Here is a 16,902-nt window from a genome sequence, read left to right on the forward strand (position 1 = left end):
CACACCGTGACCTTTATTTTATGGAACATAGGACACGTATCTAAGACTCTGAGCATAAGCATCTTGCTAATGTGTGATGTCGCACCCATTCCTTATGTTCCTAGTCACTTCAAGGGAACCAAGGCCCACCTTGTTGGTTTGTGTGGTAGGGTTTCAGTACTGTATGAAGCAATGCCTTGGAATCAGAGGGAAGGTGATGCCCACCGAGAACCCTTATAACTCTCCAGCGTTTGGAGGGTTCTGGGGGTGGGGGTTGTGGAGTGTTTGGAGGAACAAAGTCATAGAAACACAGGACACTGTTACTGGTTCTATCAGCTGCTGAGCAACCAGAGTCTGGAATTTTTAATCAGAGACTTTTGTGCCAATGTTTCTTTTTAACTTGTAAATAAGAAAAACAGTAGAGAAAAATGTTTTGAAGTAAACTGGCTAGAATGCCATTCTGAAGTAGTAAGTGTTAGGAAAATCTGGATAGGTTGGTAAACAACTGGGGAAAACCTACTAGAACAGGACTCACCATGGTGAATACAAAGCATCTTCTTACTGAGTTAAACCCTGGTCCTTACTGACGTAAAACTCCTAGTTGGTTTCATCAAAAGCAAGACTCTTTGGCCAAAGAAACCCAGGTGATTAGAACAGGTTTCTTTGCTTTGGCTGTGACAATGGCTATTAAGTTGTATTTAAAATAATTTATTATTTTAATTTTATGTGCATGTGTGTATTTGCCTGCATGTATCTCAGTGTGCCTGTACTGTGCAATGTCTGCAGAGGACAGAAGAGGGTGTTGGATCCCATGGAACTGGAGTTAGAGATGACTGCTAGCTGCCTTGTGGGTGATGGGATTTGAACCTGGGTCTTCTGCAAGAATTTGCCAGTGCTCTTAACCACTGAGCTGTTTCTCCAGACCCTAGGTTTTAATTAATTCAAGCCACCCAGTATGCTTTGGGTGACCTGTGAGTGCTAAGCCCACTGGTTACCCTGGGGACACAGCAGCACTGCAGACACATGCATCACAGGACTCACAGAGCTTCTGGTCTGGAAATCAAATACAGAATCACATGACAAACTCATCAATTAATTAGTTGATTGCAATTTTTCATGAAGGGAGACATAGTCCATAATGAGGCATAGAATTGGGGGACTGACTTTACTGATGGAGGTAAAGGGAGGCTCCTCTAAGGAAGAGAAATTTGTGGAATGGGATCTTTAGATACCCAGCAAAATAAAAGGAGAGTTCAGGCTAGGTTGGAATTGTCTAGGGTTGTGACTGACTGTAGAGGAGATCATCTGGCAACATCTGGTATTCAGATAAATCAGACAGGAGAACTATGCATACTTACTGAACTATATGGTACACTGTAGTAAGTTTGGTACCATTAACATCTAAGGTTAAGTCTCTGAGGTGGGGCTGTTCTGTGTATTGGAGGGTGTTATGCAGCACCTTTGGCCTCGACCCCACCAGACTCCAGTAGCACTCTACAGTTGTGACAACACAAAACATCCTCAGAGGTTGTCTGATGTCCCCTGGGGTCCAAATTGCCCCTGGTTGACAATCACCGCCTGTGGTTTCATTGGGGCTTTAGCTTTGCATTTTTGGACCCCCAACTTCTAACTGTTGGTCTCTCACTCTCACGCATTGCTCCAAGCCATCTTTCCTCTGTTGGAGTCAGGCAGAGCATAAATAAATCAGTGCCTCAGACATGCAGTCACTGGTGTCAGAGGCTTCTGGGGCTGGGATAGTTGGAGGACCCAACAAAGCCTGTTGGATTTGGCAGTTATGTGCTTACAGGAGACCTGGGAGAGAGCAGAGGGGTGGAGGGATTAATGAGTAAGTGGGTGGCAAGGAAGAGCATAGAGGACTCTTTCAGGAGCACTAGACAGTGCTGGGAAGCAGAGTGATCTAATGGCAGCTTGCGAGGGAGGCAGCTTTTTAAAAGCCAAAGGATAGCCAGGGCAGATTTAGTCAAGGGCAAGAAACCAGTAAGGAAAGAAGAGAGGGTGAGAGCTTGAGGAATCAGTGCCAAGAAGATAAAGGGTGCAGAGCATCCTGTGGAGGAGTGGGCGTCCTCACTCAGTTCTTTGAGCCTGGAGGGGATGGAGGAAGAATTTGCCAAATCACATGCAAATTCGGAGAGGACTGAGTGTGGTCAACTTTTTTGGTTTACTTTTGTTTGTGTGTGTGTGGAGGGGTGCAAGGAATTTGAACACAGGGCCTCACACATCCTAGGCAAGTACTTGACTCCTGAGCCGTACCATCATCTCTTGAACAGGGTCTATTCTGTTTGGGAAAATAGGACTTATGTAGTGTTTTGATTTTAAAGGGCAATTCCAAATCTCCTCCACAACTTTGAATGTGATGATGTATCTAAAAGTCCATGTCTCCTTTAATATGGACAGGGTATTACAAAACTATGCCCATCTTTTGACTGAAGAGAAAATATAGCTATCACCCAATAGTTCCAAGAGTCTGCTAGTGGAACATTAGAAACCCATCACATCAATTGTTGTGATCATGGTATTTGCCTTAGCGACATCCTATAGCCTGGAAACCTGGAGGGAAAAGAAAGGGTGCTGAGGAGATGAATAAAAAGAATCGCCAGGGTTGCACTGCTTTGAGGGTTTGTTGATGGAGGGACACCTCCATTCCACTTCCTCTCCTTGACAAGAAACTCTGCTGTGTTAGCAATGGCTTGTGATACCTGGAAGACCTTTTAAGGTATAAATTTGTAAGCATGACTTTTGTCTCAGAAGTAGCAAGAACCATTGCTCCTTCCAGTCTTCTAGAGCCAGTGTTCCTTTTACTTAACCTTTACTCTCTGCATGAACTGGGTTTTGAGAAATTCTCAGCTCTATTTGTTTTATTCCGTCACCTCAGTTATTTTAAAATTTGCTATTATTTCTCTCACTTAGAAGGTAACTGTAGTTAATATGCAGTGTTATAGAGACGCATCTATAGACTGGCACTTGGGAGTCTAAGCAGGAAGATTGTAAGTTTTAGGCCAGCCTGGGCTACGTAGCCAGCCTTTGTCAAAAAAAAAAAAAAAAAAGAAAAAGAAATACAGAAATCTGGTTAATCTTTCATCATATGCATTGCAGGATGCTTGGTTTAGCATCTATTATTTTATAGAATCAAAAATAGCTTATTAGGGGTTGGAGAGAGAGCTCAATGGTTAAGAGCAGGTACTGTTTTTGGATAGGGGCCAAGTTCAGTTCCCAGCATACACTTCAGGTGGAATACAACTACCTGCAATCCACCTCCAAGGGATCTAATGCTCTCTTATGGCCTCTGTGGGCACCTACACTCATGTGCGTACACACACACACACACACACACACACACACACACACACGCATGCACGCATGTAAAATAAAAATAAATCTTTAAAAATTATTATTAAAATAGCTTACTAATGTGAAATGAAGGCAATTCCCATATTGCTTACATTACATTAACCCCTGTCTCTAACTCATTTGTGCTAGTGTTAAATACTTGGGGTAGTCATTATGTGGCATTAAGAAAATCAAGAGACTAGATAAACCAGAAGAGAAAAACCTCAAGTTATATAAAGCAAACCTCTGTGTAATCAGAAATCTGGCATAATTATTGTGCTTTGCAAACTCTGTGCTTTCCACTTTCCACAATACAAATGACAAGTAAATAAGTAATGTTTGCACAAGAGCTCTTAGAACCTCTCCTAGGATTCAGCCCAGTGAATTCCCTTGTTCTTATGAACACAAATCCATACTATTTGAAGTTTTTGTAGAAAAATTTCCAACATGGTGTACAGGGTAACTGAAATTTACAGCGACTGTTCTGAGAAACTAGGAAGATTTTGTTCAAATCATCAGACTCAGGAATGCTCATCAGAATGTATTGTTTTTCCTATATTTTTATTTGACTTTGATGAAACAGATATGCTATTCAGTTCTGTGCCAATCTGAATCAGAATAGGTTAGGGTCTGCTATAATAACAAATTATCCCCAAATTTCAATACAAATTATTCCCAAATTTCAATGGTTTAGAACAGCAAAAGATTACTTCTGCTACCATGGATACAGTCCTATGGTAGAAATGCAGAATGCTCTTTGTAATTCTTCAGAGATTTTGTGTGATTGGGGAGCCACTATTTTTAATACTGTAAGTCACAGTGCTATACCATGAGTGGGGTGAAGGAAATAGCAGATGGATTTACACCAGAGAAGAGAAACTTGCCCCTGGATGACAGGTCACTTTCATTTATGAAACAGTAGACAGAGTTGCTCACATAGCTACATAAGAGAGCCAGAAATGGCCAAAAAGTATTTGGAAACAGCATTTTTAACAACGTTAACATCATTTCCTGAAAATCTCAAATAAATATGGTCTGACTACATTATATTTAGTACAAAATACTAAAAATAATTTGTTGTGTTACTATGAAGTCAAATGTATAATTTGAAAAAAAATCAGATATACTTGGAGCTGTCTTTATAAACAGAAACATACTGTAGAGATGCCATGGAGTACATTAATAGATGCATATTCCAAAAGCTAAGCATAGCATGTAGCTCCTTTCCAAAGTCTGAAATGAATCAACATTCTTTTTTGTCATGCATTTCTCCTGCATTGGTTAATCTATAGATAATGTCTGACATACTTATCATGCCTCAGACCTAATTTCACACTACTATGTAAAACAGTAACTACTACAGACTACTTCCATGTGCAGAATTCCAGTGCTAGTAAGATCTACATCCATTTTCTTTTTGAACATGGTATTGTCATGTGTGTAAGAAGTGGGAACATTTTAATTTTGTCATGCTGCCATTATTAATTATTTTGGATGACCATAAGAAATAGTCATTTCAACACTGTCTCTCTCTCTCCCTCTCTCCCTCCCTCCCTTCTTTCCTTCCTTCCTCTCCTCCTCTTCTTCCTCCTCCTCTTCCTCCTCTTTTCCTCCTCCTCCTCATCCTCCTCCTCCCTCTTCTTATTTCTCCTCCTCCCCCTCCTCCTCCCCCTCCTCCACCTCCTCTTCCTCCTCTTCTACTTCCTCCTCCTCCAGCTCCTCCATCTCCTTCTCCTCCAGCACCTGTTCCACCTTCTCTGCCTCATCGACAAGATTTCCCTGGCCTGGAACTCATCATGTAGACCAGGCTGGCCTTGTTCTCACAGAGATCCCCCCTGCCTCTGCCACCCAAGTGCTGGGATTAAAGGTGTACATTACCACACCTGACTTTTTCCCTTTTTGTAAAAAAGCCTCCTGACATGAGGCAGGTGCTAGGGCATAGCATATCTTAGGTGTTTATGTTATTTCAATATCTTCACTCCTACTCCTTTGTACTTTCTGTTTTGTTATTTAGCAAAAGGTTAGACAAAGTTGAAAGTCTTCCCCCAGATGAACAACTCTAGTTCCTCAAGAAATGCATAGTTCCTGAGAATATTTAAAAGTTCTGGGGGAAAGTGTGTGGAGTTAGAGAATATAGAGGTAGAGCTCACTTCTTGACAAGATTGAGGCTCTTCTGCACCATGGGTGACCCTTTCAGTGAACTCTAATGGACATCATCAAGCACATGTTTGTGCATAATTGGAAGGAACCTCTTGGCACATTTGCATAAATCATCTTGTAACTTCATTTACTTGTGTGCTAACATTTTGTTTTAGAACTAACTCTTTTCTTTTTGGTTTTGCCTGACATATTTATGATGTTGAATAAGTTTTTTTTTTCTCTATGATGTCAATTGTGTGTTACAAAACTGAATGACTCCTCTTCCTTTCTTTCTATTTACCTGACAGCGTTTCCCAACAGAGGACCACCTGATGATTCATAGGCACAAGCATGAGATGACTCTGAAGTTTCCCTCAATAAAAACAGACAACATGTTATCAGGTAAGGAAGCATCAGGCAAGGAAGCTTTGGGGGTCAGATTAATTCCATGAAAGACACTTATTCACCTATAGTAGGTTTAAGTCCAAAGACTGAAGAAATGTAATCAGTTAATACAGTGGCTGCCCAAATAATTGAACACCTGTCTCTATCTCTCTGTCTCTCTGCCTCTGTTTCTCTCTGTCTCTCTCTCCTTTTGAGATAGGGTCTTAAGTAGCCCAGGCTAGCTTCAAACTTTCTGTCTAACCAAGGGTGACCTTGGGTGCCTAATTGTCTCATCTCCACCTACCTACTTAGTACTGACATTACAGCATGAGACACCACACCTGACTTAATGTCTCCCTTTTATATGTTGCATTAAAACTTGACTCCATGTTATTTTAAATCTTTACCTTTAACCACTCAGGTAACATATATTAACTGAGCATCTTTCATGCACAGTTCGCTATTCTTAGGATCACAGAAGGTATAAAAATTGGAATAACTGGAATGTTTACTGTCTTCAAGTATATCAGGGTAGCGCTTAAAATAGTGGCTAAAATGAAGGCTCATTATACATATATATAGTGAATATTGTAAAAAACAAATGTTATATAACTTTAGTGGAAGGAGCACTCCTTTTAACCTGAGATGGCCAGGCAAGTTTTCCTTAAGAATAATACTTGCCTTTTAAGTGGGAGATTAAATTAGATAATGCACGGAAACATGTTCAGTGAATATGAGAGAAAATGAACAATAACTAATCCATCAAAGTTAGAAAATGAAGATGTAGGAGGGAGAAATTTGAAATCTAGTCTGGGCTCTGTCTTGACCATATGACCTTGAACAAATAATGGCTCCCCCTAGATCTCAGTTTCTTTCTCCGTAAAGTGAGAGTGACTATCCAGACAGTGTATTTTGGTAGCTGAATGTGAAGGTACAATGGGAAAACGTCAGAGTGTTTCATAACCCCAAGCTAGATAACCGGGTCAGTTTTTGTCACCTCGTACTGGAACCATTTGACCTGTTCCCTCGTCTTCATGGCACTGTGAAACGGATGACATACCTATGTGCATGTTTATTACACATCAGAAGAGAAACGCACTATTTATATGTGCTAGCACTTCTATGGCACTTAAAATGTCTAGGATTTTATTACCATTGTCATTATTATTAAATCCTAAGCAAGTTGCCAGACAGTTTATTACCATGAAGAGCCCAAGAAACTGGAATAGCTACCCTGGAATCACCTAACACGATGGTGCTGAGGGCCTTTGATCCTCAGTCCTGACCCACTGATGCAGACCAGGCTAGTCCTTCATTGTGAGGCAATGCCTGTGTCAGCTATCACAGCTTCACAGGCTCACCTGCGGTACTGCAGACGGTCTGTGATCAGGAGACTAGTTCAAAGGGAACATCTTCCCTTTTCTCCACTGCTACCCACCTCCACTCTCTGCCCGTTGGTTTCTTTTTATGAATGAATAAACTGTTACTCAGAGACTGCTTCAGCTTTCCCCAAGTTTAAGGAGATAAGGAAACTTCTGTAAGAAAGAGTTGTAAAAGCCTGGAAGGGTTGGTTATGCGGGACATCCTGTCCTTCTGCCTTTATCACTTATTGAATTCTGTAGAGGCAAATGTGTTATGAGTTTATGGTTCAGTAGGGAACACAGGTGCATGAGCATCAATCACCCAACTTTAAACCCATCAGGCATTCCTTTAACTTTTCCCAAATTGCATCCCTAGAAAAGGCTACCTGGTAATAGTGGAGCAGGAGGTGAGCACTGCAGGGAGGTCTGTGGGATAAGTGACTACAAGGGCAGTTAGCTATGTGGTATCTTTCAGGCAGGCTAACCTGCCGTGAGAGGTCTCACCTGCTGCACATCTGTAAAATAAAGAGCCAAACTCACGTGAACCTCCGGTGAATCCCTTGTTTGTATTGCATAAAGTAGGCTTTTGTTAATTTCCTGAAACCTATCAATTGTTTTCCCTGAACCTTTGTTATTTTGTGACAGTTACTGTAAATCATTGCCAGGGCCCGATGGAAAATAATTGGAAGTATAGGAACCCACTTTTTATTATGTGAAATTTATAATGATAAAATGAAGGAAGAAACAAACACAAGAAAAATACACAAATAAAGTAGTGGCATGTTTTCTTTTGATTCATTATGTTTCATGTTGAAGTTGGTGTGGAGCCATTTCATACTCCCAGGGAAATGAGGAACTTAATTTTAAAACTTGCTTCTCATTTTACATATTCATAGTTTCAGAGGATTTTTGAGAATAACGAGCTGCCCAGTCCAGATCTATGTTTTTGTATGTAGAGGGCTAATGTTGGCTATGTGTTGTATTACTGGCCTGTCCACACTGAACTGAATTAAGCTTTTTATTAGAAAGTTTTATTTTGCTGTTTCCCCCCCCAATGATTTTTTAAAAATTTTTATTGAATTTTTGTGTATTTCATACAAAATATCTTGATCATCTTTATATCCCCTCCACCATCTGCATCTTCCCATACCCCCATCTCTGCCTGATTTCATGCATTCTGTCACCTATGTTAAGGCCTATCAAGTCAAGTTAGTGCACCCTGTTGTCCTTCAGTGCAAGTTCACCCACTGGGGTCTAGTCAGCCTATCTAGAGTCTCTTTCTTAAAGATCAGCTCTCCCTCACCCAGCAGGACTTAGCTGCCAATAGGTCTTGGAGCCCACAACCCATTTCCCCAGTTCTATGTTGGGTTTTGAACTGCTCGGATTTGCATGAATCTTCAGGGAATTTTTTTTTTTAAACAATGAAAATTTTAAAAGGTTTATTTTTATTGGTATGTGTGTGTGTGTGTGTGTGTGTGTGTGTGTGTATGGCACATGTGTGTAGGTGCCCTCAAAGGCCAGAAGGTGTCAGAACCCCCTGGAGCTAGAGTTACAGGTGGTTGTGAGCTGCCTGAAGTGAGAGCTGGGAACCGACCACAGGTCCTCTGGAAGAGCAGCAAGCACTCTTAACCACTGAGCCATCTCTCTAGCCTCAAACAGTTCATCTTTAATTAAAGAAATTTTGTTATACATATAAGGTAATCTTGTCTGTTATCTAAAATCATAACTCAAAATTGGGGCTATTTTATCCCTAAGGAGAAGGATTTCTTTGTTCTGTTTTACTCGGTTATAGGAAAATTGAAAAAAATCTCTGAGGGCTCCTGCCGCTCAGTGATTGAGTCCTGGCCTAACATGTGACAGACACAGACAATGGGGTCAATCCTCAGATCTGCACAAAGAACAAAGCATCTTTGAAATTTAGTGGGTACCCTAACATCCACTCTTGGTATTTCCTGCTCTCATTATCTTTTCTGGGGGAGGGGTTAAATCTTTAATCTTTTTTCTTAAATTTTTACAAAAACTTTATTGAGAATTTCATACATGTATATAAGGTGTTTTGATCAAATCCATGCCCACTCCCTCCCCTCCAACATTCCCCCCTCTGAAGAGGCAACCCTAAAATCTTTTAAGGATTAGGTACAAGCTCCCAAACACTTTTGACATTTTTGGCCTTGGAACAGAGTATGTTGCTAACAGGCCCAAGGACATTTTGACTTTTAGCCCAGAAACTGGCTACATTTCTTTGGGGTCTTTTTACCCTAACTGCCTCACCAATTCCTACCTCTTGTTCTTATCACACCATCCTCTGAGGGGGTTACCCAAATTGCCAATAGGGAATAGGGACACAGACTGCTCTGGCTTCTTCTGTGCTGAACAGGGACGCAGTGTGAGGCAATTGGAGTGGGTCTATCTAGAAGACTCCCAAATTGCATAACTTTTGTCTCTAAGGGGAGAAGAAAGTCCTTGAATCATGAATGGGAGATGTGAAGGAGAAGTAAAGGCAAGAGTAATTAGCATTACAAGTTCTAGACAGGGAACTAGAAAAAGTCAGAACCCTCTGTTCATGAATGAGCATAACCGTCAACAAACCCATAACTGTGACTGTTTAGTGATCAGGCTCAGCCAAAGTCTTGAAGATGGTAGTTATTTCATGCAGAAGGGACTGCTGTATAGCATCATCTTATTAAAAGTACCTGGAATTTAAAAGGATTTGGTGCTAGGAGCCACATATGAGGGCAAACACATGTTTGTTTTTCTGAGTCTGTTATTTCACTTAGTATAACAGTCTCTAGATCCATCCATTTACCTGTAAATTTCATTATTTCATCTTTCTTTACTGCTGAATAGAACTCCATTATGTAAATATACCACATTTTTGAATCCTCGGGGAATTTTTAATGTTTAAGATGTTTATCACAAATCTCACTTTATATAATGAAAGCTTTAGCATATTGGATTACTATAATAAATTTGACTGAAGATTTTAAATATATAGCTTGATTTATTTGTTTTAATTTATCAAAAATTTCAGAAGCTACTTGTTAAAACATGTTCACTAAAATATTATTTAATTGTGTTTAGTGTTCTATCATGAAGATGGTAGATGAATTATTTCAGATAACAAAATATAAAAATAGTTTAAATCAAATATTAAATGAACATCAAAGAAAAACTCTTCAAATCCTTCTTGAGTCATTTTTTAAGCAGTCTTCAATTATGCAAAATTGCATTTCAGATGATGTGGGGCTTGACGTATGGAATGAAGATAAAATATGGCAGGTGTGTTTATTTGGCTAGCCTCGGGATATCTGGTTAATCTTTATTTAGGAGCATCACTACATTCTTCATTGTTTGCAAATATCACAATTAAAGAAGATGTTAATATGTCACAGATATACATTTCAGGAATAAGTTTCCAGGTATGAGATTACAGCTCAGCATTACAGTGCTGGCCTTGTGCGTATAAAGTCCTGGGTGTGATCCCTGTGCACAGCCTCAACCTAAAGATATTTTCTCCCAGGGGAATGAAAGATTGAAAGTACTTTCACGCCTTTTCTGTTGGATCTGTTTCATTTAGGCTGGGTTGAGTGTCCTAGTCAAAAGTGACAGTCCCTGATCCGTGTAGCTGGTAAGTAAAAGTGACAAATATTTTATTGAAAGGAGTTGTCTACTTTCTGGACAGACAATACAAACTCCTCATTCTAAATGGACAGAGGAGGGACACTAATGGGGGTGGTAGTGTTGGATTCAGAGTGCAAAAGGACTTGTATATCCCTTCCCAGCTTGGATCTCTCGTCCTTATTTGTCTGCATGGTTCATTTCCAGGATCTTGAGATGATGGTGATGGTTATGAGTCTGCTTTCGGCTCTTCTCATTCAAATGAAATGAACTGCACATGAGAGAAGTTTGATATTGAGGGTTTCCAGTGCCAAGTTTAAAGTGAGAATCTGTAAGGAACATGTTCCTTCCATGTGCAAGTGGCAAAATTTTCAGTTATGTGACACAGATCCATTTGATTTGACAATTCTGGTCAAATTTCAACATGAAGAAGGTGGCATGTGGGAGTATTTTAACTGTATTATGATTAAGTACTTGAGAGAGTCTCAATTTTGTCTAGTAAGTAACTCCATGCCCATTATTATTTTTACAGTGTTTCCAGGTTCTGTACAAGAGAAAGAAAACCAAAAAATAGAATGTGTTTCAAAGTGTAACTTTATTTATAGTTAAAAAACCCTGTTTAATGATTCTTTGGTATTTCAAAGAGGACGCCAAAGGGAAGACGCCATATTACTCGAAATCCCCTTTAAAATGCATTGGTACTGAAAAACTGATGGAGTAAATAAATGAGGAAATCAAACACAGACAGACATAGACACACACACGGACACAACACATAGCCATAGATTACACACAGACACACACATATACATAGATATACACAGATACACACACACAGACACACACATACATACACACCTCATCTTGGCAATCACACTGGTAGTAAAGATGTATAGGGACTAGGGAGATGGTTTAGTTGGTAAAGTGGTTTCCTTGCAAACATGAAGATCTAAGTTATATCCCCAGAACCCATGTTTTTTAAAAAAATGACAAGCATAGTGGTGCATACTTATAGTCCCAGTGCTAGTAAGGCAAAGCCACGTGGATTCCAGGGGCTTGCTGGTCAGCCAGCCTAGTCTTCTTGGCCAGCTCAAGGACAGTGAGACACTCTGTCTCAAAAAAGCCCAGGTAGATGGCTCCTGAGGAATGATACCAGAGGTGGTCTATTGACCTCCACACACATGTACACACATACATGCACACCTGTAGACTCAAGCACCCTCCCATAAGTATGCACATACATACATAAGTAAATCAAATACCCCCAAACATAAAAAAGGCGTATAGCAATTTCCCACTATGTAAATGAATTAAACTTTATGGCACACAGGATGGCAGGAATGGCTTGGACCAGAAGACAGCACAGTAATATCAATAGCTACCATGTATTGCCTTGCCCTTTGTCTACAAGTGTGCCTTATGCTTTGTATACATTATGTTGTTTAATCTTCATGCCCTTTCTTTCAAATGAGAAATCAAGATCAAAACAAATGGGCTTTCAAAGTTGATGTCTCTAATTTTCTTGACATACATATAGATTGGTGAGTTACATACTGTGCTAGATAGCTTCAGTTGTCAACTTGACACACCTGGGTAGAGAAAACTTCAGTTGAAGGATTACCTCCTTTGGATTGGCCTGTGGCCATGTCTGTGGGGCATTTTCTTGATGGTTGAGTGATGTGAGAGGGCCCAGCCCACTGTGAGTGGTGCCACCCCTGGGTAGGTGGTCCTGAGTTGTATAAGAAAGCAGGTTGAGCACAGACCAGGGGAGCAAGCCAGTAAGCAGTGTTCCTCCATGGTCTGTGCTTCAGCTCCTGCCTCCAGGTTCCTGCCTGAGGTCCTGTTCTGACTTCCTTCAGTGGTGAACCTGGGAGATGTAAGATAAAATAAACTCTTTCCTCCCCAAGTTGGTTTTGGTCAGTGTTGTTATCGCAGCAATAGAAAGTAACTAGGACACATACTAAGTTTTGGTCTTAATTTAAACTAAGCCTGGTTATTAATCTATGGCCTGCCTTTTCTTCTATTATCAGCTTAGCTCTTTAATAGCCTTGAGGTAAAGTAAATAGTGAGAGCCTTTGGGAGGAGAGTCTAACATACGAATGATTCAAGGAACACTGGGCTGTGTTTGCAAATCACAGTCTCATCCATTGTGGCCTGTAGAATGTAGGAGGTTATTAGGATTTGCGAGGATTGTCAGCTTTTTGTCCATGTTTCTAGCCTGGTCAAGCAAAACAGAGTTTTGAATAATTCACCTGAACAAATTGGAGGTCTTGGTCTGCAGTATTCTTTTATATACGGAAAGCTTACTCACACTGTTTCACTTGGAAGCCAGTCCCTTTGGATATAGAGCATAGGAGAACTCATACAGCTAAGGACAAGGGGAAATAGTAAGCTTTGGCTTCCTACATTCACGGCACATTATAGTGATAAGATCACCTCGGAGCCCTTGTTCCCCTACCCTACAAGGCAGAGCGAACCCTGACTTGATTGCTGTTGGAACACTTGGAGTAGACCGTGGCTGGTGGTGACTAGGTCCAGAAGATGTACTTGTTGAGTTTAAATCTACATTGATGCTTTCTAGAGCCAGATGAGCACAGACTGCATGAGAAGCACATTTTCTCATTGACTCATAGGCATTGGCAAGGCCATCTAGCCCACCAGTTCTCCACACTGGCAATAAATGAACTCTAGCTTGTGAATCGAGAATATGGCAATGTATTCATCTCTTCATGGTGTCACCCCAGCTGGGAGGGATGGTTTTTAATCAAGCCACAACTATTGTTTAAAACCAGATTCACCTTGGCTTGCCCTGTGACAGCGCTAACCCTTGGGAAGAAGACAAATGATTGTAATGTCAGTGTTGCTGACAGATTTTCCTGCCTCTGCATTGTCACACTCAGGAAACACACATTGATGGCCAATAAGAAGCCTTGCTAAATTCCATGTAATTGTGCCATTTGTTCCTGATTATTACTCATAGAGGATATGTGTCTGAAAGTTCAGTTAATGTAAACTCTCTTAAATAAAACTTTGTTAAAAGGTAGACAGGGACTAAGATAAAATGTTTTTAATGAAAACATTGGTGACAAATTCAAGAGATCAACTATAAAAAATATAAAAAGTACCTAAAACTTGATTTTCCTGAGAACTTTAACTCTAACTAAAAGATATCTACTAATTCCAGTTCTTTTTGCTGCTGATTTGAGACACCTTCTTGAGGAATGCCACTTGAAAAATTCCACATTGCATTAATTGACTCTGAGTCACAGAAATAATAATGGTATATATCACCTTTTTAAGAATGGTCATGAAGTCAAACTAACCTTTGTACTAACTTGTTTGAATCAGTGAGATCTTTATATTGCTGCTTACCACTAGCAGTTTAATACCAAATGATGCAAAATCACTCGACATGTTCCTGGTCCTTTAGTTATGTCACAGTTGATAACATCGGACTGCGTGAGTACCTATGAGTCAGTGAGAAGATGCCAAAGCTCTAACATTCATCTTTTATACATGTTATCTTCCCTCTCCTACATACCATTCTTGATGACTTTTTGCCTTTTTTTAATCATTGAGGAAATGAAGCAAATAAATCTAAGAAACATGACTTCAGAACCAAGTGAGATAGCAATCTTTATTAGGTTTCAGAATTTAGCTTTGCACTTCTCATTTAGCTTTATTTTGTATAATCATACTTGCCGGGGCTGATGAAATTCATGACTGTAAACTGATGGGAGCTTTGTATGTGTGTGTGTGTGTGTGTGTGCGCACGCACGCGCAAGCTTGTGCATGTGTGGGTGCACATGTATGCAGAACATTGTGCAGGATGAAGGCCAAAGGATAACCTGTGATGTCATTCCTCAAGCACTATCCACTTTTTTAAGGGCATGGTATCTCATTTGCTAGGTACTTGCCAAGGGAGCTGTGCTGGCTGGTTAGCAAACCCCAGGGGTCCGCTTGGCTTTGCCTCCCCAGTGCTGGGATTACAAACTGTGCTACCTTTTTAAAGGAGTGCTGGGAGTTGAATTTAGGTCCTTGTGCTTGAGAGGAATGTAGGAATGTACTTTACGGACCAAGTTGTCTCTCCAGCTCCTTATGGGAACCTTTCAGAACTGCTTTACAAGATAGTTTTAGCCACATCATTATTGTCTGTCCTGTTGAAAGTATGCTGCAGAATTTTCTGTCATGTAACTGATAATTTCCAGATTGTAAAGCCAAGCTTATGGTGCTCTTCCTGGTAAGGTCAAAAGTAGGGTCTTAAAGGTTCTTTACCTAGCTGTTGTTACAAGGACAGAGAGGCAATGAAGCAGCGTTCTTTTCTTGAGAAAAAAAACTAGCAAAGGAACTACACACTGGAACATCATAAACTGCAAAGAAATTAAGCTTAAATCCCCTTTGGCGCCAACCTCTTAAAAATTAATTGAAAAAATTCATTGATACATGCTAATCGCACATATTCATAGGGTGCCGTGTGACAGTACAATACCTGTGTATGGTGGACACTCATCGGATCAGGGCATTGGTATACCCATCATTCTTGGACATTTATCCTTTCTTTGTGTAGAGAACATTCAAAAGGCTTCTCTACTAGCTATCATGAAATATTCAGTTAGTCATTGTAACAACAGTTATTTTACTGTGTCCTAGGATATCAGAAATTACCCCCTATTTAACAGAACTCATTAACCATCCACTTTCCTCCCCCTACCCCACCCTCCCAGCCTCTGGTAACCAGCATTCTAGTTGCTACTTCTATGAAATTAACTTTTTAACTCTCAAAAATATGTAAGATGTATTTTGGTTATTGTTGCATGCCTGGTTTGTTTGATGTGACTCTCCAGATCTGTCCACGTTGCAGCAAACCACGGAAGTTTATTCTCTTTTATCTGGCACCAATATTTCTGGTCCAACTGGTAAAGAACTCCCTGAAGACTGGTGTGACAGTAAGAGAGGTGAGCAGGATTTCGTTCCTGCACTTGTCCCAGGTGTTTTGGTCTCCTGGGAACCCTGTGTGTTGTTTATAAGCCTCTGTTAGAGGGGAACCTGCAGCTGTTTTACAGCATTCGTTCAGATGTATGAAAGTGAGAACCACTAAAACACTGAGGGAAGGTGATGTCCATGTTCAAAAGTTATTAACTTTCAGGTTAGTTTAAGTTGGAGGTTGGCCCTCTCTCTTACTTGGGTATTCCTTGGTGAAGTGGCTAATAGCAAGTGAGCCTAAGATCTTAAACACCCATCTCAGCTCAGCATTCCAGTTCTTGCAAGTCCTCAGAATGTTGGTTGTCCCTACTGACTGAACACCCCTTAGGTATATTCACCCAAAGAACACAGCCCTTTTATCCAGGATATAGAAATCACTGGTACTGTTGCTGACTAACGTATATCCTTGGATCTAAATAAGAGGTGTTTATAAGCATTTAATAATTTTTTTGGACTTGTTTATTTTCATTTTATGTGTATGAGTGTTAACCACCATGTAGGCACTAAGATTCTAAACCCTGACCTTCTGTAAGAGCAGTCGGTGACACCTAACCGTTGAGCAATCTCTCCAGCCCAAGTTTATAAGCATTTAACTCATAGCTCTGGGTTTTATCCACTAAGTTCAGGTCTGATTTCAAGAGAAACTGTTGACAAAGCTATTCATGGCAGTGAAAAATTCTGTATCTTTAATTTAAGCAACTGATAGCTTGAGCTGTTCCCCCTTGTGAATGTTTGTACATTTCCTGGCTTACTTGGAACTGGAATGATGTGAGATCAAAGATGACTAGAAACCCAATATTCAGTCTAATAAATGTTAAATGAAAGTGAAGTTCCACTTTCTGGATTCTGCTGTAACTGGAAAGACTGTGTCATTCACAACAAGATGAATTAAAACTTAGGAACAGCATGCCTTGCATATTCCAGATGTGGACAAAGGTACTTTGATATCACACAGCAAAGAGAAGGATAGCCAACCATTTTCTTCAGGGATAGAAAGGTATTCTTTGAATCCTGGTGGACATTTGCTGACTTGCTGGGAGCAACTACTCTCTATGTGCTATAGAAAAGTCATGATTTAGTTTCTTGTAAC

At 40.2% G+C, this 16,902-nt stretch overlaps 1 protein-coding gene across 3 annotated transcripts in view; it reads left to right on the forward strand.

Moving 5' to 3' along the window:
• Creb5 (cAMP responsive element binding protein 5) overlaps nt 1-16,902 on the forward strand; it is a 441,434-nt gene that overhangs the window by 89,094 nt on the left and 335,438 nt on the right. For all 3 annotated transcript variants that reach the window (XR_003850850.1, XM_008841521.3, XM_029567541.1), the window contains exon 3: nt 5,775-5,868. Coding sequence is in view for 2 of the 3 variants with exons in the window: in XM_008841521.3 (XP_008839743.1) it covers nt 5,775-5,868 (94 nt within the window). In the remaining variant the exon portion in view is untranslated. The remainder of the gene's footprint in view (nt 1-5,774; nt 5,869-16,902) is intronic.

The sequence above is a fragment of the Nannospalax galili genome, unplaced genomic scaffold (genome assembly GCF_000622305.1).
Source record: "Nannospalax galili isolate Female #2095 unplaced genomic scaffold, S.galili_v1.0 scaffold158, whole genome shotgun sequence".
Taxonomy (NCBI): domain Eukaryota; kingdom Metazoa; phylum Chordata; class Mammalia; order Rodentia; family Spalacidae; genus Nannospalax; species Nannospalax galili.